Below are 26,647 nucleotides of genomic sequence, written 5' to 3'. Positions count from 1 at the left end.
ATTGCTGAGCTGTGCGGGGGAGAGGCTTAAGTATTGGGAGGTTAAGGCACAGATGATTGCATGGCTGAAGCAGAATAATTGGGCCCAGAGCTGAGGTCCACCCCAGGCAAGAGTCTGAGAGAGCCCAAGAACAGCAACTAGTAGCCACAGCAGCCAGGTGTCTGCATGGGCCAGTTCCCCATCTCTGGCGTTGGAGTGGCAAAGGCTAAAGCTAGATGCAGAGAGGCTCTATGTAGAGAAGCAGAGTCTAGAGATTGAGGCCCTGGTTACTAGTAGAGAGTGGGAAAATGAACAAGGAACATGAAAAGCAGCAACAGCTTGAACTGCACATGGAGAAGCAGAGGAATGAGAGACAACAGAGAACGGTAAGCGGGGAGAAACCGTGGGGGTGCCCACCTTGCAGGGGCAATAGATGCTAAATTGTTAGCCCCATTCCAGGAGGGGGGGAGATATAGATGCCTACCTCACCACCTGTGAGAAGGTTTGTGAGCTGAACCAAATTCCCCCATGCTTCCTTAGGGGAAAGGTAGGACCCTCCATACAACACAACCTGCCCCCAAAAGAAAATTAAAATAAGTCAATGGAAGTATGGCAAAACATCTTGGTACACTATTCATGCTGTGCCTCCAACTATGGAGGTTGAGTGACCTAAACCTTCACAACCACACTGCCAGAGTCTTTTGCCTGTGGCAACATTGTTTCATGCGCTTAGCTAGTCTAAGGTAGCCATCAAGGAGTTGTAGCTGGACAGGCAAATAAGGACCTTCAGGGCAGGCTCTAGGGGCCATGGTAATACCCATCCCTCACCCCAAAGGCCTTTCTTATCTCAATATCCAGAATACTCCACAAATATAAGGACACTTCCATATTCACTCTACCAAATTACCACTCTCCCTCAAATTTCCCATTTCACATGGAGTTTTGTAGGATTCTATTAGAATTAATGCACTAATTTCACATTTAATGCCATTACATGCAAAATACTATAGAACCACATAAATTGGCTGCGAAAAACTCTGTCACATCATGTACTCCCCTCTCCACTGCAGGACTGAGATCTACTCTTTGTCCAGTTAAGATTTAAGTAATCTTGGGCTTCTGCCATTTCCTTGGGTACTAATCAAGAAATAGATGCATTATACAATTATATATATAATTATATATTATATATTATATATATATAATTATACAAGGCTAATGTCCTTTTTATTTGCTTCGCATCATGGATATGTTACCTCTCTCCACAAGTCTTCCTACTCAGCTCCCTCTGTTGTGGTTGTGCTTTGCCATGTAAATCCTGGAATCACTGACCAGCTGGGCCTGTGTAGGTGCAGAATTGTACTTAATGCATTTATGTAATGGTACAAAGCCTCAACTACTCCAACCTTCCATCAGTTGTTGACCTAAATTATGCACTTGTTTTACCTTATTGTCTGTGCTAATTAGTGTACGCTAGTGTCAGCCCCCCATTACCAGTAGTGAAGTTGTCTGTGCCTGCCTGGGGCTGGGAGCAGGGCCGTGGCCAGGAGTGGGGCTGGAGAGGAACTAAGGGCAGAGCAGGGCCTTCCTCCTATGTGGTGGTTGTCCTGGGCCCTGCCATGCCCCCGTCCCCCATGTTCCTCCATGCCCTCCGTAGGGGTTTGTGCCCCACAATTTTGGGAGCACTGGTGTACAGAGTAACTGAGCTATGATTAGCTTTTTACAACTACCCATTATTTTTGAAGAACCATTTGAAAGTTCATGGAGTAAAACTCCTTTATGTAAACGGTGCAATGTAGCCAACAAGCAGACTTTTATTAAAAAGTTGCCACTTACATGAAGAGGGCTAACTGTGGCCATCTTACTCTACAACTAAGCATAAAACCCGGTTTTACACTTTCCTGAAACATTAGGGGTTAGATCCCCAAAGGGACTTGGGTGTTGCAGTGCTGAGTATCACAGTGCCTAACTTTTAGGCACCTAGAAAAAATCACAGGGACAACACTGTGATCCAGCAAGCCTGAATTAGGTGCCTAGGTTCCCTATGCAATGAATAGGGAGAGAGGTGCCTCAGAATGCAATCCACAAAAGCCAGCATGTCAGGAGACTCTCTGCCTAACCCGGCCAATAGGAGATGCTGATAGCAAGGGTGTATGCAAACCCTGCACCTCTCTCAAAGACAGGTGTGTAAATTCAGGCTGTAGGGATGTGACTGTGTCTGCTCACCGATCTGGGAATGGGAACCAGCTGCCTGAGCTGCTCTGTGAGGGAATGAGTTAGGTGCCTACCTTGATTTGCACAAAGTGGCCAGAGAAGGAGGAGGAGGTGGTGCTAATGCCTCATAACTTTCAGCCCAGTGGTTAAAGCACTTCCCTGGGCAAGGGGGAGACCCAATTTCAATTCCCCCCCACCCCCGTCTCTGCCAGAGTTAGGGAGAAGGTTTGAATAGGGATCTCCCACCTCTTAGGCAAGGGCATTAACCACTTAGCTGTGGGAAGTTCCCTCAGTCTCCTGTTTAATGGTAGAGTGGTGCTGGGGGACTGGACTTGGGCTCTCCTACTTCCCCAGTAGGTGCCCTAACCACTGCACTGCAGAGTCTCTCTCTCTGCCTGAACGACTGTAGATATTATACTTAAACAGTCATTGAGGCAGAAAGAGTGAGCATGATACTGACTCTGTATGTAGTCCAGGTGTTAGGACATCTAGCTAGAAGGTAGCAGAACCCTCTTCAAATTCTTTCTCCCCTGCTGGCAGAAAGAAGAATTGCACCTGGGTCTCACATCCCAGGTGAGTGCTCTAATGGCTGGGGTAAAGGTTATAGGGTGTATGGTTTCCCCTTGATTTTAACGGGACTTGAGCCAGTAAGTAGCCTATGAGCATGCCTACTGGACTGGACCACACACATGACTTAGTCCACTGAATGCCTATCTTCCCCTTGTTTGTGAATTACTCTGGGGCTTAAGCAAGACATTCTCCTGTTTTAATGTCTAGTTTATCTCTACTAAATGTATGTTCAGTTTGACTATTGGAAAATATCTCTTCTGCAAAAGGCATAAATTCACATTCACTGTGGCAAATATTGTTACTGTGTTAGTGAGACCTATTTCCCCCCAGTTACTTTGTCATCATCTGTAATTTCTTTTAACATTCATCCTGGAGTTACTCTGACCCTGACAGTTGTGAGTTTACTTCTTTAACCAAGCAGAATGTGTAAATAACTTGGAAAAGTTCTTCATTGTACCCTAGCCTGAGAGAACTAGTGAGGCAACCACTGATGTTGAAAGTGGTAGAGCAGGATTTTGAAAACATCCTGTTGAAAGTCTCATGGCCCTCATGTAAAGCATAAGAAACTACCCAGCTGAAGCAGATCCCTGGAAGGGATAAGTGCATTGATCAAAGTATATCTTAAAAAACAAAACACCAGAAGTGTGGAGCACAGCTGCTGAGGCTAGTTCTCTTTGGAGATGTTCTTTGCTCTGGGTGAACAATTAGGTGCTCTTATTCCTCAGGTAAGGATGGTGTTGTACATTGTAAACTCACTTTTTAAATAGTTACTATTCTTCAAGCACACAAATAAATGATGAAGGTCTTCATTTAGCCAAACCTTCCTTTGAATTTTATCACTCAATCTTGCTACTTTAATCAGACCTGCAGAAGAGCGCTGAGTTGCTTGAAAGTTTGTCTATTTCACAAACAGAAGTTGATTCGATTAAAAAAATATTACCTCACTTGCTTTCTCTTTCTAATATCTTGGGACCAACATGGCTACAACAACACTGCAACTATACTTTAATCAGATGCAATTGTGTCCTCCATGATAGGTGACTCTACAAATTTGCTCAGCCAAGGCACCGGCTTCTACAGCACTCACATCAACAGTCACTTTGTATGGTTGTCCCCTACCGAGTTACAGGCAGGAAATCGATTCTGAACAACTGTTAGTCAAAAAACCTAATTGGGAATGTGGGAAAAGTCCAATTTAAATAATTGTTCACTCTTTCTGTAGATAAGTTATCCCATAAACACCTTCCAGGCTACTTTTGCCATCTGCTTTCCCATTACAGTTAGATCTGTTTAGAGAGGAGTTTTTTAGGGTGTCTCTTACCCTGGCTTCTTCCACCTACATGGCCTGGCTGTTTTCCCTTGAGGCACTCTGGGTTGCTGATTACCTAACCTATTTAGCAGCAGCATGGTCTTTCCGTTCAAACCCACTTGAAGAGCGGTTGAACATGGCTTGCCGAATCGTCCAGGAGATTTATGGGTGTCCCTTTCAGTCTCAGAGAGAGCAAAAAGCTGCCCTTTAACACCCTCCGCCCCGTCTAGTTTGTTCAGATTTTCACCTACTGGTCTGTGTTATGTTTGCACTGTGCAGTCCCTGTGTGTGAAAGCACATCATGGGGGGTTGGGGGGGCTGTATGTAGGAACTATACGCACACTTCACCGTGTTGGGTAGGTAACTGTGGGAGGTCAGCTTTTGTGTGTCTGGGGCGTGTGTGACCCACACGCGGTGTTGTGTATAGAGGGTGCTGGGTGCCTAGGCGGCCCTGTGGGCGGAGAGGGGGCCCGGCCATGCCTCGTCGCTGCGCGGCAGCTGCTCGCTGCAATGGATGCTGCTGACATGACCACCTTCCCCCCGCACCTGCCGCAGGGGCAAAGCAAGGCGGGGGAAGAGGGCTGGGACTGCGCATGAATGGGCACAGCACAGGCCGCCGCCTCCTTCTGCTCGGCGCTTCAGTCAGCCGGTGCCACCCCACATCTGCCCAGCGAGAGCTCGCCTTCCCCAGCGCAGCGCCGGGCGGTGAGTGCCGCGCGTCTGGCCCGTGCCTCAGCCGGGGCGGCCTCCACGGCGGCTTGCAGGGGCGCGGGGGGCAGGTGTTTGATACCCCGATGCCGCTCAGCCCTGCGGAGGGGGTTCGCTCTGCGTACAGGGAGTACTCCGCGAGGGTGGGGGGCTTTCGGGGCCGGAGAGGAGGGGCACAGGGCTGTGTGTGCGTGACACGGCCACACACACAGGAGGAAGGCAGATTTATTACCGCTTATCTATCTAGTAGCCCGAAAGGATCCATTTTTCTTTCCAGTGCCCCAGCTTGCTGCTAGTGAGTGGGGTGAAGATCTCCTGGAGATCAAGTGACAGAGCAGGGATGTGGGGCATTCTGGAGCCACACACAGGGAGCAGGATCTCTCTCTCTCTCTCTCCCTCTCTCCAGCTTTTTTAGGTGGGATTTTTTTTGCCATTACCTCAGGGCTCAAGGTCACTTTACTGTACATTATTATATTAAGGAAAAATACCATAAAGGGAGAAACAGATCTTTAAGTCTCTGGCTTGGAAAAGCAGGGCAAGTGAATAATATAGACTTTCATTAGCATAACCAAAATACGCCAATAAATCCATTTTCCTATGACAGCAGCTGACCAAAAAGGACAAACAGGTTGTTTAAAATGTAGCCCTATAAAGAGAATGACAGGTGGTCATGACTGGATTCTGTGCCTGTCTCATGCAAGCAGAGCGGCCATTTGGTGAAACGTAGTCTAGTGGAATAAATGAAGCCTGTTTGTTCTAGATGGGGAGAAATGAGAGAGAGGGAGCGTGTGTGATGGGTTGTCAATCTGCGATGGAGATCAAAATGTTATCCAACCCCTTTAAAAAAAAAACAAACAAACCTGGGAGTATTTTATTTCTTAGAGCAAGTGGAAGAGTAAAGTTTGAAAAGCACAGCACAAAACAGAGCAATTCCTAGTATTCCTACTGTAGCTTTATGACATACTTTAAAATACTAAATTAAAACAGGGGAGAAGGAAGAACCATGCATTATAACTATATCTAGCTGACTTTTAACCCTTCAGTTTTCCAAAGTGAATCAGTGGGTCTGTTTTGTTTTATCATGGCAGAAAGGTAATTAATAAATGCTATGAATCAATGCTGTGCAAAAATTAACAGTTTACTGACTCCCAAAATTTTCTCCCCCAAAATTTTTCCTCCCTGTTTGAAAAATTCTTTTAGCTGATAATGGCAGCTTACCCGACAAGTTCTTTTGAGATATGCATTCAATATTTTACTCACTTTATCATTTATCATCTATTTAATGTATTTTATTTTCACAGGTTAAAAATGGCCACCAGAATGACAACTACGTTGCTTTGTAACATCGTATTTTTGCTAGCATTTGGATTGGCATTGGCTTCTAGTCACAGTCCTAGGACCCCAGATAGAGTTTCTGAAGCAGATATTCAAAGACTCCTTCATGGGGTTATGGAACAATTGGGCATTGCCAGACCCCGAGTAGAATATCCAGCACACCAGGCTATGAATCTAGTGGGTCCACAGAGCATTGAAGGTAGTTATTTCCTACGTTGCATTATATTATGTTTCTTTTCATTCTCTTGTAGCCCTTAGGCTGTGGACAGTTGTTTTATGTGTATGCAAATGTTCCTGGTAGACTTGCAAAAGTCATATACTGTGCAGTTCTCCAGTCTGGGTCTTTATTGTTCCTTCATTTAAATCCCTAAATCTAGCCTCCGTTTTGTAATTACCCTCTCTTTTAAGGCTAACTGTGGTGCTAATCTATAGATTGCATTGACAAGAGGAGAATGTGGAGGTTTGTGTGCACCTGCTTTGGACACCAAGTAATGTTGTCTTGGTGATTTCTCCCTGCAATGGCTGAAAAAGGGAGTTTCTCGCAAGATCCTGCCCCAATGTGAGTGTCTGTCATGCTACGTGTAACCACTAAACATGCATAGTTCCCCACAATTTACTGATCCTATTTAACCGATTGGCTGTATATTTGTTACTCTGTTTTTGTGTGAAGCAAATTCATTCTGTAGGACCGAATTGTGGTGCTCTCTACACGGGCACGTATGGCCCAAAACAGCTTAAAACTTTCTGCAGTGACATGCAAGATAAAAACAAGAGACCCTATGCAGGTGGACTTTTCCTGTGTCCCATGGAGTTCTGTGCAGCTCACCCTAGAAAGTTGGGCTGTGGGCATGAAGAGTGGGTTTCCATACAGTGTGAAGCTAGTGAACCAAAACCCTGTGTAGTGCGGAGCAGCAGGCCACACCCACCATTCTCCTCCGTATCCTGAGGTAGTGGCCAAAACCTATTGCATGGGCACCCGGGCTGGCTGGGGCTGAGGATCCTGACCTGCAGCTCCACAGTGTTTGTCATGAAGAGCAGAACTTGGCCTTTGTTCGTTTTCAAAGGGTTTGGCCTACATTTCTGAGCTGATTCAGGTGAGAAGTTTCATTTGAATCATAATTTTCTTTAACTGTGCAAACTGTCTGAAACAGCCAGCTCAAGGATTTGTTTTATAATAAGCAAAATATTTTAAGGAATTTAAAATACAATAGTATTGTAAAATTTATGAAGATTTGTGCTGTAACGTATTGGTTTTTATATTAGGGTTCATAATTAATGGTCAAATATATATAACATAGAATAGCCCAAATTAATAAAGACACATTAGTATGTGGTTTGATGAGCCAGTGGAAAAATAAAGCTTTGATTGTGGCAACAAAATGTGCTCTCACTCAAGTTAGGCCAAAAGTAAGTTGCTATATAGCTTGATGCTATTTTTTGCCAAAAATGCAGAACATAACTATTTTTTCCATGATGACTCTCCTTGTCACCCCTACTTAAAGGAATCCCCTAGCCAAACAGATGACCTATGGCTGGATGGATAGGGGGTGAGTAGAAGAAATTTAATTGTGCACTTGTAACAGTCCCTTGTAGACCTCTCATTTGTATCTCTGCTAATGAAATTGTCACGGCAACTTGTAGTTTTCCAAACCACTTAAATAATTTGTAACAGGGAATGATGGGGGAAAATTGGTACTGTCATTTTTTTTGTTTCTTTAGGATATATTCAGAGCAACTGAAAGGTGTGGAGGTGAGCTGTTTGCTGTTTTATGTTGTTTTGTTTTGTTTGTGTATTTTGTTGTTGTTTTTTCCCCCTACTTGTATTTTGCTAAAATTTGAGGAAAAACAAATCTCTCCTCTACTTGGACAACCAGAGGACTGGAATATCTTAGCCCTTAATTACAGGGATGATGAAATTTGTATTTTTAACAAGGATATTTTTCTTCTCAACTGTTTGCCACCACCTTTGAATTAAAAAGGTATTAACAAAAACAACTAGTTTAAAACTGATTGACTGACTAAAAACCCCTTCTCCCAGTTGTTCAGATTTCACTTCATTTACTGGTGATGTTAAACTAGTTCTCTAGTCATCCAGGAAGACTTCAGGTGGAAATACGGTAGACAAATCTTGAATTTCTAATGTGCGTATGAATTCTTTCAAGATTTTGTTTCTTCTTTATAAATCAGAAAGAGTAAAATAAAAAAAGTTACAAACCCACTGTCTTTCTTTTCCACATCCCATTTAAAATTCCTTATAGGTCAGCTAGGCAGCTTGGTTTTGCAGCACAGTTAGTGGAACTTAGTATTTCATATTGACTTTAAAATTCCAAGCTTATAGAATCATAGAAGATTAGGGTTGGAAGAGACCTCAGGAGGTCATCTAGGCCAACCCCATGCTCAAAGCGGGACCAATCCCCAACTAAATATCCCCGCCAGGGCTTTGTCAAACCGGGCCTTAAAAACCTCTAAGGATGGAGATTCCACCACTTCCCTAGGTAACGCATTCCAGTGCTTCACCACCCTCCTAGTGAAAAAGTTTTTCCTAATATCCAACCTAAACCTCCCCCACTGCAATTTGAGACCTTTACTCCTTGTTCTGTCATCTACTATCTCTGAGAACAGTCTAGTTCCATCCTCTTTGAAACCCCGTTTCAGGTAGTTGAAAGCAGCTATCAAATCCCCGCTCATTCTTCTCTTCTGCAGACTATCCAATCCCAGTTTCCCCAGCCTCTCCTCATAAGTCATGTGTTCCAGTCCTCTAATATTTTTGTTGCCCTCTGCTGGACTCTCTCCAATTTGTCCACATCCTTTCTGTAGTGGGGGGCCCAAAACTGGACACAATACTCCAGGTGTAGACTCACCAATGTTGAATAGAGGGGAATAATCACTTCCTGATCTGCTGGCTATTCTCCTACTAATCAGCCCAATATGCCATTGGCCTTCTTGGCAACAAGGGCACACTGTTGACTCATATCCAGCTTCTTGTCCTCCGTAATCCCCAGTTCCTTTTCTGTAGAACTGCTGCTTATCCAGTTGGTCTCCAGCCTGTAACAGTGAATGGGATTCTTCCATCTTAAGTGCAGGACTCTGCGCTTGTCTTTGTTGAACCTCATCGGATTTCTTTTGGCCCAATCCTCCAATTTGTCTAGGTCACTCTGGACCCTATCCCTATCCTCCAGCATATCTACCTCTCCCCGCAGCTTAGTGTCATCCACGCACTTGCTGAGGATGCAATCCATCCCATCATCCAGATCATTAATGAAGATGTTGAACAAAACTGTCCGCAGGACCAACCCCTGGGGCACTCCTCTTGATACCGGCTGCCAACTAGACATCGAGCCGTTGATCACTACCCATTGAGCCCGACGATCTAGCCAGCTTTCTATCCACCTTATAGTCCATTCATGCAATCCATACTCTTTTTAACTTGCTGGCAAGAATACTTTCGGAGACCGTATCAAAAGCTTTGCTAAAGTCAAGATATATCACCACTTTCCCCATATCCCCCCACCACTTTCCCCATATCCACAGAGCCAGTTTTCTCATCATAGAAAGCAATCAGGTTGGTCAGGCATGACTTGCCCTTGGTGAATCCATGTTGACTGTTCCTGATCACCTTCCTCTCCTCCAAATGCTTCAAAATGGATTCCTTGAGGACCGGTTCCATAATTTTTCCAGGGACTGAGGTGAGGCTGTAGTTCCCCAGATTCTTCTCCTTCCCTTTTTAAAAGATGGGTATTATATTTGCCTTTTTCCAATCGTCTGGGACTTCCCCCGATCGCCATGAGTTTTCATAGATAATGGCCAATGGCTCTGCAATCACATCAGCCAACTCCCTCAGCACTTTTGGATGCATAGATTCGGTTCCATGGACTTGTGCATGTCCAGCTTTTCTAAATAGTCCTTAACCTGTTCTTTCATCACTGAGGGTTGCTCACCTCCTCCCCATACTGTGCTGCCCAGTGCAACAGTCTGGGAGCTGACCTTGTCTGTGAAAACTGAGGGGAAAAAACTTACTATATTGCTGATGTGATATACTTAGTTCTTTCTAGTGTTGAAATGGTCACATTAATCCTAGAATGCCACCTGCCAGCCATACTAGGGGATAGCATCAGCTTTGGAGAAATATATATGCTATCCATGTGAAAAGTTGCACCTTTGACCATTTCTCTTGCAGTCTGCCAGCTAATCCATCATTGTCAATTTATTTCTGACATTCCAAACTTTTGAGTAACTTCAGTTAGTCAGCCAGTTGACATTTTGCAGACAAAGCAAAATGGGAAATGTATTTCAAGCAGGAAGCCGGTCTCATAGTGTGAAATGAGGCCATAAGGCACTCAAACTACAACTCCCATGATCACCATGGCACCTTAGGCAGATGTGGTTTAATGTCGAATCGACTGAAAACAAAACATTTTGACATATCCGAATTGAAATTTTCCAGATCTTTTAATTCCACAATTTTTTTTGATATTTTGACTGTTTGTCCCATTTTGGGATGAAAACAAATGTTGAAATACCAGAATTTCCTCCAGGACAGAAATTCCAATCTTCTCTCAGTTCTATATAGGATCTTAGTTTGTTTTCAAACTATTAAGGTATCCTTAATTTAAAAAAAAAAATGCTATGACTTGCCTGGTCAATCAATGGCTTTTGACTGAGCTATGGGGGAAATTACAGTGTGTAGGTGAATTTTTAGAATACATAGTGCAATATCTGAAAGAGCTCACCTATGAGTTGCCAGTTACCATTGCTGCACAGTCATAACCAACAGCAATCTAAATAATAAAAAAAAACCACCTGTAGATAAATGGGGGAGAGGCTAGACTAGACCTGACTAGAAAGAGGAAAAATTTAATATTAAAGGGTCAAGACTTGTAACAAAACAAAACAAATGAACAAAAAAGCCAACCAACCAACCAACCAAAAAAAATAAGTAGAAATGTTTTTTGATATTGTTCTAAGTGTGGTGAAGGAGGAGCTGAGACACGTCCTGGGAAAGGAAATTCCTACTCTTAGGGATCACCACAGCAAAGTAGCAATCTGTTACTTGCTAACCTTTTGCACCAATGTAGCTACACTGGTTTAAAAAAGCAATTTAATTGGCCACTTTAGAGGCAGGATTGTAGTGGCTGTTTTATAGTAAACAAGTGTTAGCAAACTGCTGAGTGTTTATTTTGATAATCTTTTAAATCCACATAAGGGCTTTGATAACCCTTTTAACATAACAAAAATGTTATTGTTAAGAAAGGCTGTGAAGTTCATAAAGCAAGATGATAAAAGGAAAAAATACTGGAAGATTATGCAGTCCCCTGCAACAGAGCCCTCCTTTTAGTCCCTGCTTTTTCTGCTATTTCTTAGCCAGCAGCTTGATGGTTGTGCTTAAGGAACTGAGGAAGTCAGCACAGACTTAGGCTATGGCTACACTACAGAGCCTACAGCAGGACAACTAGTGCAGACGCTCTAAGCCGACGGGAGAGAGCTCTGCCATTGACATTACTCCAGCTTGCCTGCCAACACCACCGGCTCTTAGGTCCATACTGGTTCTTAGGTCAGTGTAACTTATGTCACTTGGAGGTGGGGATGGGGGCTAATTCACATCCCTGAGCAGTGTAAGTTATAGCCTAAATGTGGAAGAAAAGGGGGACAAGTGCATTAGAATCTCCCTGAAAAAACTTGTCACTTTGGTGGAGGGAATATTTTTTTTAAGTATTTTTTAAGTTAAAAGATTCAGAGCTAATTTGACAATAGATAACTGCAGTTACTGTCCTGCTCATGTAAAAGTCCACATACACCAAAAGCAACTCTCTTTTAAAATAGACATATGAGAACATATGTATCAGCATGTCAAGTCTTTCCTTACTACCTAGAAAATGTGGTTTGGTACATATTAGCATAATAGAATATATATTCCCAGAATTGCAGAGTAAATCCCTTTCTTGATTTAAATCATTACATACATTTTTATATTTGTATCTTATTTGTTTTGCTATGTGAATCTCTAAAGGCCTTGTGTTATCTCCAGTAAAAAACACCTAATTAATCAGTTAAAATAGGTTTGGCTAAGAGTGCAAAAAATGTTGGGCAGGGAGTTCAGTAGAGCAGGAACATTATCATGGACTAGTAGCTGAAACCCTGTGCTGTTACACGTGGGTGACAAGTGGTCCAAGTAATCCACCATCTGTGCAGTCTCTCTCACACAACCAATGAAATTGCTGCATGCAAATTAGGCATAGCTAAACGGTGGTGATTGGTTGCATTACCTCTAGTTTCACAGTAGTTTAGGACTCTTGGCATGGCATATTTATATGCCTTACTATAACTGTACACTGCACCGGTGAAATATTCATAAAATCAAAATGGCTGAGAACTTATAAATTGGATGGCAATGTATTATATTTATGAGGAGCAGACTCTTATATGAACTCTTTATTATGAATAGGAACTATTTACAGAATAGGATAACAAACTGTCTACTCCTCTCTGTGTTTGCAGCCTACGACTACCCTGACCTGGGCTTCTTTGTTTCTGGTCCCAACAGGGAGTGTGTCACAGGAAACCCTAAAGACTGCATGAAAAGTGTGCAAGAAGTGCAGCATCTCAACACTTCCCAGAGAACTTATTCAACAGCACATCCTCTCTTTTTTAGATCCCTTTCTAAATTGCTGATTGAACTAAAACAGTATTAATTTAAACTAACAAACTATAACAAATACAATAACTAATTTAACAAACCTTCAGGTTGCTTTAACACAACCTTAACATATATTGATCAGTCTCTTAGGGCACTTCAGCAACCTTTCTGATCTGCTGTAGTACAAACCCTCTTTAGGGAAGTCCTTGTCTGTAGTAAACAGTTCAGACTCATTGTCAATAACAGGGTCAGTTTGTGAATTGTTTTCAACTTGTACGTCTTCTCTTACTTCACTTATCTTGGCCAAGTTGTCGGGTGTCTTGAGCAGATGTTTACAATTCCTTTATAAGATTTTGCTTTCATCTGTGGTCATAGAGTTTGAGCAAGGTGATTCCTCTTTGATCACTGTAGCTTTGGGTGGCCAGTGCCCATCTTGACAAAGTCTCACTCGGTCCTTGTTTTTTAACTGTGAAAGAGGTCTTTCTCCTTTATTGTAATATTTTGTCTGTTTTTACTGTCCCAGTCTTTTCGTCACTATCACAGACTCCTTAGTTATCCTTTGTTTTTGTCCCATATCGGGTATTTGAGTATTTATACATATGTTGCAGATTAGTGCAGCAGGTGACTTTTCACAGTTCAGCAGGTGTAGCTATATAGTTGAGTAGTGCTAAAGATAGATCTTCACTTGCATTCATAGCTTTTTTCTTTTTGAGCAAGTTCTTTTCTATATATACTCCACATTCAGCTAATCCATTGGTTTGAGGAATCTGGGACTAGATGTCTCATAATGAAAGTTGTACATTTTAGCTAAGTCCAGGAAATCCCTATTCTTGGACTGTGGAACATTGTCAGTTATTACTGTTCTTGGAATTCCGTGACATGCAAATACAGATTTAATGTGCCTGACAGCTGTTGCTTCTGTGGCATCTTCAGGTATGACTACTTCTGGGAAATTGCTAAACTAGTCCATTACAAGCAGGTGATTATATCTTCCCAGGTGGAACACATCATTTCTGACTTTGTCCCATGGAGTTGCAAGTTGTTAATGTGGTATCATTGGTTCTTTCTGCTGGGAATCTCTGTACTTCTGATATGTTCTCCTCCAGCTCAACGTTTCTTTAAAGTCACTATTCATCTGTGGCTAGAATATAACTTTTCTAGCTCTCCTTTTTGGTTTGGCCATTCCCATGTTCTCTTCGTGCATTCATTCCAATATTTTCCTGCTCATCACTGTGGGAACCATGATCTGTCCCCTCAAAACCAATCCTGAGATCTCTGAAAGCTCATTTTTATAGTGGGAATGGGCAGATGGGAAGTGTTGATTCCCTCCCCCCGACCCCTTTACTTATAGCTTGTATCACTGTTTGCAGCATTTCATCTTTAGCTGTTTCTGTCTCCAGTTCATCCCTTATGCTTGGAGATACAGCACATAACCCTTTTATCATGTTCATTTGTATGTTTACTGCTTGTTCAAGTTTATCAGGCTGTGCATTGTGAGATGGAACATATGGTTTTGAGTCTGTATATGACATTATTAAGTGACTTCCAGGTTGGAGCTCCAGGGTCACATTATACATTTGTGTTTTATGTACCCTGGATTGTATTTCTCCAGGTCTTGTGTGTGTGTGTGTGAGTCAGTAGTTGGTGATCAGTTTTTGCTTTGAAGCTACAACAATAGAGAAAGTCTTGAAATCTTGTATATCCACATATGAGACCTAATATCTTTTTTTTTTCAATTTGTGTGTACTTCATCTTTATGGCTTCTCATATCCTAGATGCATACAAAACTGGCAACCAGTCAGTTCCATGACATGGAAATAGTACTGCTCCCAGCCCTCCCTTTGAGGCATCTGTAGAAAGTTTGATGTCTTTCAGTGGGTTAAAATATTGCACCACTGGAGCTGATGTCATAATGTGCTTTGAATTAATGAACTCTCTTTCATGATCTGGCATTCATGCCCATTCAGCGATGATGTGGAGGAGATGTCTTTGGTGAATTGTACAAGCTGCATACTTAGGTATGAACTTGCTGACATAATTCAACATGCCATGCCTTTGAATTCCCTTTTTATCTTCAGGTCTCAATATGTTCAGTATTCCCTGAATCTTTATCAGGCAAGATTCCTTTTGAGGTCAGTCACTCTCCCAAGTATTTTTTCTCCTTATTTAAAATTGTTATTTGGCCTTATTCAGTTTAAGATTATTAGCCCTCCCAATTTCCATTACTCTCCTCAGTCATTTCTGATGCTCAATGGCAGTGTTGCCCCCAAATTATTATGTCATCACTGTACACTTTCACTCCTGATAGATCCTCTAGCATCTGGCTCATTGTACAGTGAAATACTTCTGGAGCCAAAACTATTACTGCTTCCTAAGACTGCCTTTCATAGTTGCCAAATGGTGTATTTAAAGTGCAGCTCTTGGAACTCCAGTGTTTAAGGGGATCTGCTAGAATCCTGCTGATGCACCTAATTTGCTGAACGTTTTGGCTCGGGCCATCTCAGACAATATTTCGTTTCTTGTGGGCGAGTGAAAGTGTTATCTTTTTATGGTGTTGTTTGGCCCCTTAGGGTCCATTCAGAGCCTCCTTTCCACTCTGTGATTACTTAGAAGTGAACCCTAATCTGCTGGTTCTTCTATTCACCGAATGGTACCTTTCTCTCTTGTTTTGCAGCTCTTCTTCTAGACTCTTTCTTAAGACTTGTAGAATTTTTCATGTAGCACATCCCACAGGTTCTAAATTGACTCTTAACTGTATCTCATTTGTTATGGGGAGGCACCTTTTCCTGAGAATCCATTTTCATATATTAATGCTTTAATTCTATTAATACTTTCACACCTAGTTCTGTGTTGTCATTCTGTCTATCTGTAACATATATTCTCTGAGACCAAGGAACTCACACCTGTGTAGGCCAAAGACTGGTTGCTTGCCTCTGTGTACCAGCACAAACTCTCATGTTTTATCATTTCCCCTTTCTATCAATGTGCACTGCCCCAACTCTGGAATTGTTCCTCCATTATAGTCTTTCACATACTCTTTCAATGTACCCACTTTTATGTACTTTTTACGTATCCCCTTTTCAGTTTCTCTTATTACATTTACTTGTGCCCCAGTGTCTATTTTGTATGCCATGTAAGTGCCATTTGTGCACATTTTAATTAGCCAATCTTTTGAGTTTTCAGCCTCCTCCATTACTGAGCTTAGGAACAGTTCTTCCTTTTCACTGCAGGAATTTTTTTCTGTACTTAATACAGACACCCTTCTGCTTTTTCTGTACACGTTAGCAAAATAGTTGGGTTTATTAAAGTTTCTATATATTTGCCTGAATGCTGGTTGCCACATTGCTGGCATTTTTTCCTGCTTTTCTACATTTCTGTCTCTGGCCAATTTAATTTCTGTGTATTTCTCCCCTGCTGGTTTAGCCATAGTACTCACAGTCATATGCAGGGCCAGCTTTAGGGGCGGGTGGGCTGGGCAGCAGCCCATGGCGACCTACTCAAGATGGTGCTTGGCACAGAGTTTGGTACCTGAGTCCCACCTGACTGCCGAGAGTCAGCTGGGCTTACGGAGGCAGCCAGGCGAGCAGCAGCATCTGGAGAGGACAGAGGGGCCCAAACTGCAGGGGGGCAGTTGGACAACCAGCCAAGTGACTCCGCTGGAGCAAGGGTTCCCCTCCTTCACCTTGCTCCACTGCTGTGTGCAGCCACCGCTGCTTCTGTCCCCATCTCCTCCGGAGCCACTCCTGGCTAAGCCGCTTGGGACTTAGAGCATCTGTCTGCTGTGCAGAGTGGGCGGAGCGGGGGAGGACGGGCAGATGTTAGGGTGTGTCCCTCCCCCCACCAATGTACCTGGTCTCCACTGCCCTGGGGTGGTGGGGAAATGGGGAGCCTCTCTGTGCTGCTGCCTTTCTGGGTCCAGAGTGGGAGCTGCTGTGGCTGCTGAAGTCTGAACAAGCCTTCAGGCTCCTGATCCTGAGTGATTTCTGAAAGAGACAGCGTACTGACGCACACACTGTCTCTCACACACACTTCCCCAACACGCACTGTCTCTCATACGCTCTCCAACACACACTCTGTCTCTCACATACACACACACACACACACACACTTTCCAGAGGCGGATTAAGGTTTCCTGGGGCCCTGGGCCAGAGCAAGTGAGGGGCCCCTCCACATACCATCTGCCTGCGATCCTGCCCCCATTCCGCTCCCCTCTGCCTGTGGTCCTCCCCATTCTGCGGCCCCACAACCCATTTTCTACTTTCTCCTCCCACACTGTGGCCCCAAGACCAGAGAAGCTCTATCCCCCCCGCCATAGTCCCAGGCTGCAGTGGGGAGCGAGAGCTCCCCCAGCCTTGAGGCCATGACAGGTAGCGAGAGCTCCTCCAGCCCCAGGGCCCCAGGTGCTGGGGCTTCCTCTACAGCCCCCAGAGCTTCTGTGGGGGAACAGGGTCAGGGCACTGGGCCTTCTCCCGCCCCACCTGGTGCTGCTGCCGGGGATCAGGGTCAGGGTGCCACTGACTCATACATGCACGCTCTCTCACACTCTTCCCCAACATACCTTTTCTCACATGCACACAGTATACACACACTGTCATACACTCCTCCTAACAGACACACACTCACACTCCCCAACACACACTGTCTCTCACAGACATGCACTTTCACTCACTCACACACTCCCCTAACACACACACACAGTCTCCCCAACATACACAATCTTTCTCACACACACACTTGTATTATTATTGTTGATGTTACTTCCTGGTACTTCCTTTCAAAATGTGCAATGTACATATATTCTCTGTAATTTTATTCTTTCAAAGTTCGTTAAGGATTACAGTACTGTTATTTTAGTTTTTTGACTGACCTGTGCATTTCATAATTTTGTTTCTCTCTTATGCTTAAATTTAATTATTTGAGTAGTGAATTCTAAAATGCCTAACCTGTCCTGGCTGGAGTAATTATCATTATTACTTTTATTACCATATTGTGCTTTGTCATTCATTATTTAAAATGGTACAATAAACGAATAGTATCTTTCTAGAATGTAAATTTAGCTTGTACAAAACCCTAGCAGTGCCAGTTTAAAAACAATTAGCTAAACACATAACTTTAGACACTGGGCAGATGAAAGTTGCCTATTTTCAGTTATATATGTTAAATAACTTAAAATGCGTACAAAAATCAATGTGGTTCCAAGTCTGATACTAATGGTAATGATAGAGTCAAATGTCAGTGAGTCATGTACATGATTGTGATCGGTAAACATAAATGCCAAAATAATTAGATATATAAATTCCCCCTTCTTAGTAAAAGAGAAAAAAAACCCTTAATCACGTATGTTAAAAATAGGTAAATACGTTTTTAGTGGAGTGAAAAACAATTGACTAAAATAGAGTAGCTAATGGCGGTAACATTGAGTGTGTCTGAGAAAGTAAGCAGATTTTATTTATTTTTATTTTAATCGCACTGTTAAACAACAATAGAATGCCATTTATTTAAATATTTTTGGATGTTTTCTACATTTTCAAATATATTGATTTCAATTACAACACAGAATACAAAGTGTACAATGCTCACTTTATATTTATTTTTGATTACAAGGATTTGCACTGTAAAAAAACAAAAGAAATATTATTTTTCAATTCACCTAACACAAGTACTGTAGTGCAATCTCTTTTTCAAGAAAGTTGAACTTAAAAATGTAGAATTATGTACCAAAAATTGCATTCAAAAATAAAACAATGTAAATTCTTAGAGCCTGTAAGTCCACTCAGTCCTACTTCTTGTTCAGCCAATCGCTCAGACAAACAAGTTTGTTTATGTTTCCGGGAGATAATGCTATCCAATTCTTGTTTACAATGTCACCTGAAAATAAGAACAGGCATTCTCATGGCACTGTTGTAGCCGGCATTGCAAGATATTTATGTGCCAGGTGTGCTAAATATTCATGTTTCAACCACCATTCCAGGGGATGTGTGTCCATACTGATGATGGGTTGTGCTCGATAACAGTCCAAAGCAGTGTGGACTGACGTGTTCATTTTCATTATCTGAGTCAGATGCCACCAGCAGAAGGTTGATTTTCTTTTTTGGTGGTTCGGGTTCTGTAGTTTCCGCATCAGTGTGTTGCTCTTTTAAGACTTCTGAAAACATGCTCCACATCTCGTCCCTCTCAGTTTTGGAAGGCACTTCAGATTCTTAAACCTTGGGTCAAGAGCTGTATCTATCTTTAGACATCTCACATTGGTACCTTCTTTGTGTTTTGTGAAATCTGCAGTGAAAGTGTCTTAAAATGAACGTGTGCTGGGTCATCATCCGAGACTGCTATAACATGAAATATATGGCAGAATGTGGGTAAAACAGAGCAGGGGACATACAATTCTCCCCCAAGGAATTCAGTCACAAATTTAATTAACACATTTTTTTTAATGAGCATCACCAGCATGGAAGCATGTTCTCTGGAATGATGGCCGAAGTATGAAGAGGCATAAGAATGTTTAGCCTATCTGGGATGTAAATACCTTGCAGTGCCAGCTATGAAAGTGCCATGCAAATGCCTGTTCTCACTTTCTGGTGACATTGTAAATAAGAAGCAGGCAGCATTATCTCCCGGGAATGTAAACAAACTGGTTTGTCTTAGCGATTGGCTGAACAAGAAGTAGGACTGAGTGGACTTGTAGGCTCTGAAGTTTTACATTGTTTTCTTTTTGAGTGCAGTTATGTAACAAAAAAAAATCTACATTTGTAAGTTGCACTTTCATGATGAAGAGATTGCACTACAGTATTTGTATGTGGTGAATAGAAAAATACTATTTCTTTTGTTTTATCATTTTTACAGTGCAGATATTTGTAATAAAAATAATATACACTTCGATTTCAATTACAACACAGAATACAATATATTTGAAAATGTAGAAAAAACATCCAAAATATTATAAATTTCAATTGGTATTCTGTTGTTTAACAGTGCGATTAAAACTGCGGATTAATCTCCATTAATTTTTTGAGTTAATTGTGTGAGCTAACTGCAATTAGTCGACAGCCCTAGTTTCTGATATCTGTGTTAAAGCTCCAGAACAGATACTTGAAGGCTTGCGATTGGGAATATCTTGCCTGTATTATTTCCTGACTGTTCTAAACTTACATATAAACTTAAAATATGGCTTTAATTGGTGTTTGCATATATTTTTTTCGTTTCTTTCTATAGGAATTCAATACAGTGTTTTTGTCAGCTAATTTCTAATTTATTATCCGCAAAAAACCTAGTTTTTGGGTGCCGAAGTAGCCCCTCGAATCACAGTTAAAGCTGCGTGCGCACACACAGACACACACTCCCAAATCTGAAATGGCACCTCTAGTGAGCCAGGAGTGGCCAAAGAGCTGCAGGAGGGCTTTGGGCTCTGGCAAGATGCAGCCTCATGTGACAGCGCAAAGCCTGCCTTGATTTGCAGGCCGAGCACCAGGCACTACAAGCCACAGCAGCACCACAGAAGTAAGGGTGACAATACACTATATATCATGCCACTCTTACTTCTGTGCTGTTGCTGGTAGTGGCGTTGCCTTTAGAGCTGGGTGCCCACCCAGCAGCCACTGCTCTCTGGCTGCCCAGCTTAATTTATGCTGGGGCTGAGCCCTGGCGCCTCTTTCAATACAAATTAAGCACTGGGGGGAGGCAGCAGGGCCCAGAGGTGATGAGGTGGGGTGGAGAGCTGTGGGGGCCAGGGGCAATGGTGGGGGGTTGCTCACAGGGTCCAGGGGTGCCAAAATAGAAATTCGGCCAGGGTGTCATTTTCCCTAAGAAAAGGCGTACTAGTGGCACCTTAGAGACTAACCAATTTATTTGAGCATAAACTTTCGTGAGCTACAGTACTAAGATGCCACTAGTACTCCTTTTCTTTTTGCGAATACAGACTAACACGGCTGTTACTCTGAAAAATTTTCCCTAAGGCCAGCCCTGGTCATATGCTCTGTTTCTTTCTCCAAGTTTTTTTAGGTGGGTGGTTGTTCTGCTGCTTGCCCTTTCTAGTGTCAGATCCACCTCCCTTAGTAACCGTTAACATTTTTTTTATTGTTACATCTCAGGACAATCTGGTCATTAATGAGAGAGACTTTCAATATTCAGAAATCACAGGACAAACTTTCTAGTATTAAGTCAAACTCCAGTATTGTTTCCCCTTTATTCTGTGTTCTCTTTCTCAACATACATCTTTCTGAAGTAACATTTTTTCTAGGGATACAATGAGCCTCAACATTTTCATTATTTGTGTGACGCTTTCCTCTCTCTCCCCTACCATCTTCACAGACGATACCTAAAAAAGAAAAGGAGGACTTGTGGCACCTTAGAGACTAACCAGTTTATTTGAGCATAAGCTTTCGTGAGCTACAGCTCACTTCATCGGATGCATACTGTGGAAAGTCTTCACTTTCCACAGTATGCATCCGATGATTTCCACAGTATGCATCCGATGAAGTGAGCTGTAGCTCACGAAAGCTTATGCTCAAATAAATTGGTTAGTCTCTAAGGTGCCACAAGTCCTCCTTTTCTTTTTTTGCGAATACAGACTAACACGGCTGTTACTCTGAAACAGACCATACCTAGGGCTTCTGTGCCTGCCACTGTTAAAAGCAGCAGATTTGCCTCTGTGGCCTTCATATACGGTTCAAATTGTTGTTTGAACCATTTCTAGGTATATTCAGCATTTCCTCTGATTCTCAGGGCTGGTGGGGGAGTTATGTGCAATTGCATGGGCTCTGTAGCATTCATTTCACTGTTACCTCCCACTGGGTCTTCCAGCACACTGTGCCTTCTCATGTGCCTGGTGCCATATAGTATTGTACTGATGAGCAGAGTGGTGTTAAGATAAGCCCTTTGTTATGAACAAGGAACTATGTACAGCAATGAGGTAACAGACTCCCTACTGCTCTGTGTAGCTGCAGCCTGCTACTGCCCTGTCCTGCGCTTCTTTATCTCTGCCCCAGCAGGAAGGGTGTCATGGGAAACCAATGATAGCATCAGAATGTAGCGGAAGTCTGGCATCTCAGAAGGACTTACTCTATAGCACAGGTAATACACTGTGAATCTCAGTGATGATTGAACCTGGTGATATTCTAAACAAAAAGAGCTCTCAGCCTTGCTTCTACCTGTTTTCATTACTTCACACTTACTGAACTGACATTAAAGGCTTCTGAGTGACACACAGAAAGAGTAACAATCTTGGAATCTTATTATATGGACTAAGGTGTCGCTGTAGCAGACTTCTGAAAGCTGCATTGGCATGGTGGAAACAGGAAATTCCACTGGGGTAAATTTGAACAAAATGCAAAATTTAGAAATCTAACTCCAAGCATACATGTATCAGTGAGCAGATGGTGCACTGCATGCTGATTGCTGGTAGAAGCCATATGGATCCTGTATGATAGTGATGGGATAAGTGCAGCTGTAGTATAATAAATCAGAGTTCTATGTTACCTTTTAAACTTTCTAGGAAGCCACACGTTCTTTGCAATCCACCAAACAGATTTTCTTTGCAGATGTGCTCTGAATCCAAAATAGCATAATAATCCCACATTAAATAAACACTCAGGCATTTTCAGATTTACCATTAACTCTCCTTGTTACCTTATCTTCTTACGCAATAGCAGGGTTGTATGCTAAGGAAAAAACTTGAAAGCAAGTGGAAAAAAATAAAGGAAAGTCTTACTGAGGTTTTTTAAATAACCATTTTAATTGATTACTGAAGTATTATACAATGAACGCTCTCTGAACTTGAGGAAATACAGCACCAGGAGAATAATGGTATCCTCTCTGAATTAATGCATAATAATTTAAACGAATTAATCAGATTTGAACAAAACAACATTCCTATGACATATGGACATAGGAAACCTCCCCAACATTTCAAAAAACATTATCATATGCTTAGTGCTATCCAGAACAAAGAGGAAGACACTTTTCCTGTCTACAACCTAAGAGACAATGCAGTCTCCCCTGAAATACCAATCTGTGTTTTGGTGGTACAGCTGTAAAATTCATGCAAACTCTTAGGATAAAAGATATTTTAAAATTTTGGAGTTCTGGCATTATGTACAAATTAATCAACATTTCAGACTAGTTATATTCTCCCACATAGGAGAACAGTAAAACCACATTTATGCACATGGGGGCACCAGCAGCTTATCTGGAGCGGTTTATAGCTTCCCATTCACAGTAATAAGAACAATTGAAGTCTTATTTTAATTTTGAAACAATTGTCTCCTCCTGATTTCTTTTTCATTAGGGAAGCACTCTGCCTCCTACTCTGCCAAATCACATTTACAACAAAATATTAAGCAATAGATATTTTCTTTTCTGTCCTCAAAGAATGTTTTGAGTGAATGTAGTACAGAAGAAAGGTGCTTGCATGACAGCCCTATAAGACTGAAGACTTGGATCCACAAAACAGGTACAGCATAAGCTGCAGAAGTGAAAGCTTCTCCACTGTCTGACCTGACCACTTTGCAGGGATAGGAACATAGTTACGTTTCCATTGATGACTAAGTCTTTTTCTCTTCCTGCAGAGACTACTGATCTAGGGGTTTTTTGAGTAGTTTTCAGAGTAGCAGCCGTGTTAGTCTGTATTCACAAAAAGAAAAGGAGTACTTGTGGCACCTTAGAGACTAACCAATTTATTTGAGCATAAGCTTTCGTGAGCTACAGCTCACTTCATCGGATGCATTCAGTGGAATATGCAGTGGGGAGATTTATATACACAAAGAACATGAAACAATGTGTGTTACCATACACACTGTAAGGAGAGTGATCACTTAAGATTAGCTAATACCAGCAGGAGAGCGGGGGGTGGGTGGGGAGGAGGGAGAAGAAAAACCTTTTGTAGTGATAATCAAGGTGGGCCATTTCCAGCAGCTGACAAGAACGTCTGAGGAACAGTGTGTGTGTGTGTGGGGGGGAGGGAATGGGGAAATAGTTTTACTTTGTGTAATGACCCATCCACTCCCAGTCTCTATTCAAGACTAAGTTAATTGTATCCAGTTTGCAAATTAATTCCAATTCAGCAGTCTCTCGTTGGAGTCTGTTTTGAAGTTTTGTTTGTTTTTTTTTAAGAATTGTCACTTTTAGGTCTGTAATTGAGTGACCAGAGAGACTGAAGTGTTCTCCGACTGGTTTTTGAATGTTTGTTTGGGGGAGGGTGTTGGGGCAAGGGAGGGGGATGTAGGTATCTGTCCACTGATCTCAAGCTTAAGGCGACCAAACTCATGTCACATAACCCACTGAACAACCCTTTGAGGGTAGAAGCTTTTGTTTGAGTGACGGCTCAATATCTAACGTAAAAACCCATTCTTTAAATTTGTCACGTAGTACCTTGCAGGAAATCTTATCTTCTGAAACAAGTATACAAATAGGCTATGCAGATTAATATTATACATTAATAATTAGAAGAAAAAGAATCCTTTACCCTTCAGTAATGCCAGATCTGAAGCACTTTACCAATATTAATGAATTAATCTTTCCCCACACTGGGAAGTACTCTTTGTTGTACATTTTACAGATGGGAAGACTGAGACAGACAGTGCCAGTTTGCCTGACCTGTGCCTTAACCATAGGACTTACTTTTCTCATACATGGACAATATTCCTTTCTTAGTAGAAAATGACCAAAAATATTGTTCATGGACAGGTTTGTTCATGGACTAATGCAAAAGTGATCTTTGCGTTCCTCTGATTCTGGGCTGTCTGTGTGGTGGTCCCCTGCTATAACTCAGAGTAGCCTTTAGGCTACTCTAAGTTACATCTGCTGAATATGGCCCCAAAGGTTATGGGAACATGACAGCTGGAGATCAGCAGACATACGGATATTATGGCTGTGTCCTCTTTGCTCTAGTGACATTCCCTGTGCTAGCATTTGGGGGAGGGGTAGGATTCGGCAACATGTCATTGTATTGGGGTGGACCTCCCACAGCCAGTTATACCACTTCAGGGCCACTTTGAACTGTCAACATGATGCAAAGAGACCACATCATAGCTTGGGATTTGGGTTATTGTATCTGCTTTTTGTTGAGAGATTTCTGCTGCATATATGACATAAAATTACAATCATAGTGGGACTGATTTTGTTAAAGCATACATGATGTTTGTCAGTGTGCTGGGCTTTGTTCAGCTTTTTAAAAAAGCCCAACTTTCTCTGAGACATTGTTCTCTCCTTTCCATTTTATAAAAATTTCTGAGGCTATACAGTAAGTGAAGTTATCAAATCAATCTGGGTGTGGGATTTAGGATACCAAAACTTTGGCAAAAAAATGGAAAAGGGGCATTATGTGCTTTTTATCTATAAAAATAGGTACTGGAGTTAACATCTGGATATTATATAGGTCTCACTAAAGATACCTACAATATTTTTTCACTGTATCTCTTTCCAGTTGGGTTGGCCCAGATAGCCAAGGAGTTTGATTGTCTAGTGATGTTACATGTTGTACATGTTTTAAAATTGCAGCTATTAAGTGTTAGGAGCCAGATGACACTGAGAGATTCGCTGTGGATTATGGGTAGAATGTACATCCCCTTTCTCTTGATATGTGACGAGGCTCATGACACTTGGAAGAATTTGCATTAAAATAAATTATACCTGCATTCATGCATACTGGGGAATAATGAGGTCATGGGAAAATAAGGAACTGAGTCCCAGGTATTTAGGCGCCTAACTCCCAGTGGGATGTAACATGTAATATCACTAGACACTCAAATTCCTTGGCTATCTTGGACAACCCAAGTGGAAAGAGAGACAGAGAAAAATTATAGTAAGACTGTTTAGCGAGACCTATGCAATATCCAAATGTGAACTACAGGGAAAGTTGGATGCCTAAATACCTTTGAGAATCTGGGCCTAATACATTTATTACAGGGAAGACCTATTCCTGTGGTTTGAGACCTGGACAGGAACAGAGCCAAGAACTACTGAGTTCTAATCCCGTTTCTGCTGATCCTCTTTGGCCTTGGGCAAGTCACGTAAGCAAAAATTTTCAGAAGTGACTCCTAATTTTGTCGTCTTCTCTTTTCAGATGCTCAATTTAAGACAGCCAGGGCCTGATATTCAGAGAACTGCCAGTGCTCATGCTTCTGAAAATCAGGCCTGTATGTCTGAATTAGGCACCCAAAATTAGAAACCATTTAAGAAAATGTGGTCCTCTTTGCATCAATTTTGCCATTTATAAAACTGAGTCGACACTGATTACTTCACAGGGTGTGGCAAGAACTAATTAATGAGAATTCATTAGTTAATTCAGTCTTCTTCTTAGTGTATGAGCAATGTGCCTCAGGTGGCATGTGACCAGGATTCATCACTGAATTTGGTCCGCTGGGTGAATCATTAGCTTCCCCGGCCTGGGCCGGGTACTGACGGGGAGCACAACATGAGCACTGATCCATGCCCTCCAGTTACTCAGTTACATCATATTTTGCCCCTAGATAGCACCTTCCATCCAAGGATCTCAAAGTGCTCTACAACCATCAGTGAGTCAATCCTCCCAAAACTCTCTGTGAAGTAGGAAAGTATCATTATTGCTATTTTCAAATAAGGAAACTGCTATAAAGAGGCTAAGTGACTTGCCCAAGATCATGGGAACCTAGAAGACAAAGTGGCAGCTGCTGTTTAACAGCAGGTCATAAACAGAGTGGGTTTTTTATGTGATAGGATTACGTGAACATACCTCTACAGTTTCAATACTATCCACAAAATCATTTAAAAAATCTGTCTGAGTGCTTTAAGGGTTAGAAGTAACTATCTATGTAGTAGATGAGGACTTATTTGAATGGGATTTGGGAAACCACTACATAAGTAAAGTATTCATTCTTGAAGAGACAGGCAGAAGTAAATGAAATGTAACAAAGGGAGCTGTTGAGGGA

The 26,647-nt window shown here is 42.0% G+C and overlaps 1 protein-coding gene and 1 long non-coding RNA gene across 2 annotated transcripts in view; both read left to right on the top strand.

Moving 5' to 3' along the window:
- LOC140913109 (neuroendocrine protein 7B2) overlaps nt 1-26,647 on the top strand; it is a 96,128-nt gene that overhangs the window by 35,241 nt on the left and 34,240 nt on the right. The window contains exons 1-2 of the mRNA XM_073348847.2: nt 4,401-4,777; nt 6,082-6,314. Coding sequence (XP_073204948.1) covers nt 6,089-6,314 — 226 coding nt within the window. The 5' untranslated portion in view covers nt 4,401-4,777; nt 6,082-6,088. Of the gene's footprint in view, nt 4,778-6,081; nt 6,315-26,647 lie in introns of the transcript that reaches the window.
- On the top strand, nt 6,322-7,865 carry LOC140913110 (uncharacterized). Its single transcript, XR_012159475.2, has 3 exons — nt 6,322-7,209; nt 7,618-7,662; nt 7,835-7,865. It is a non-coding gene; the product is annotated as an uncharacterized LOC140913110 (long non-coding RNA).

This window comes from Lepidochelys kempii, chromosome 6 (assembly GCF_965140285.1).
Source record: "Lepidochelys kempii isolate rLepKem1 chromosome 6, rLepKem1.hap1, whole genome shotgun sequence".
Classification (NCBI taxonomy): domain Eukaryota; kingdom Metazoa; phylum Chordata; order Testudines; family Cheloniidae; genus Lepidochelys; species Lepidochelys kempii.
Note: the sequence above shows the minus strand (reverse complement) of the source record. Positions and strands in the feature narration are given on the sequence as shown.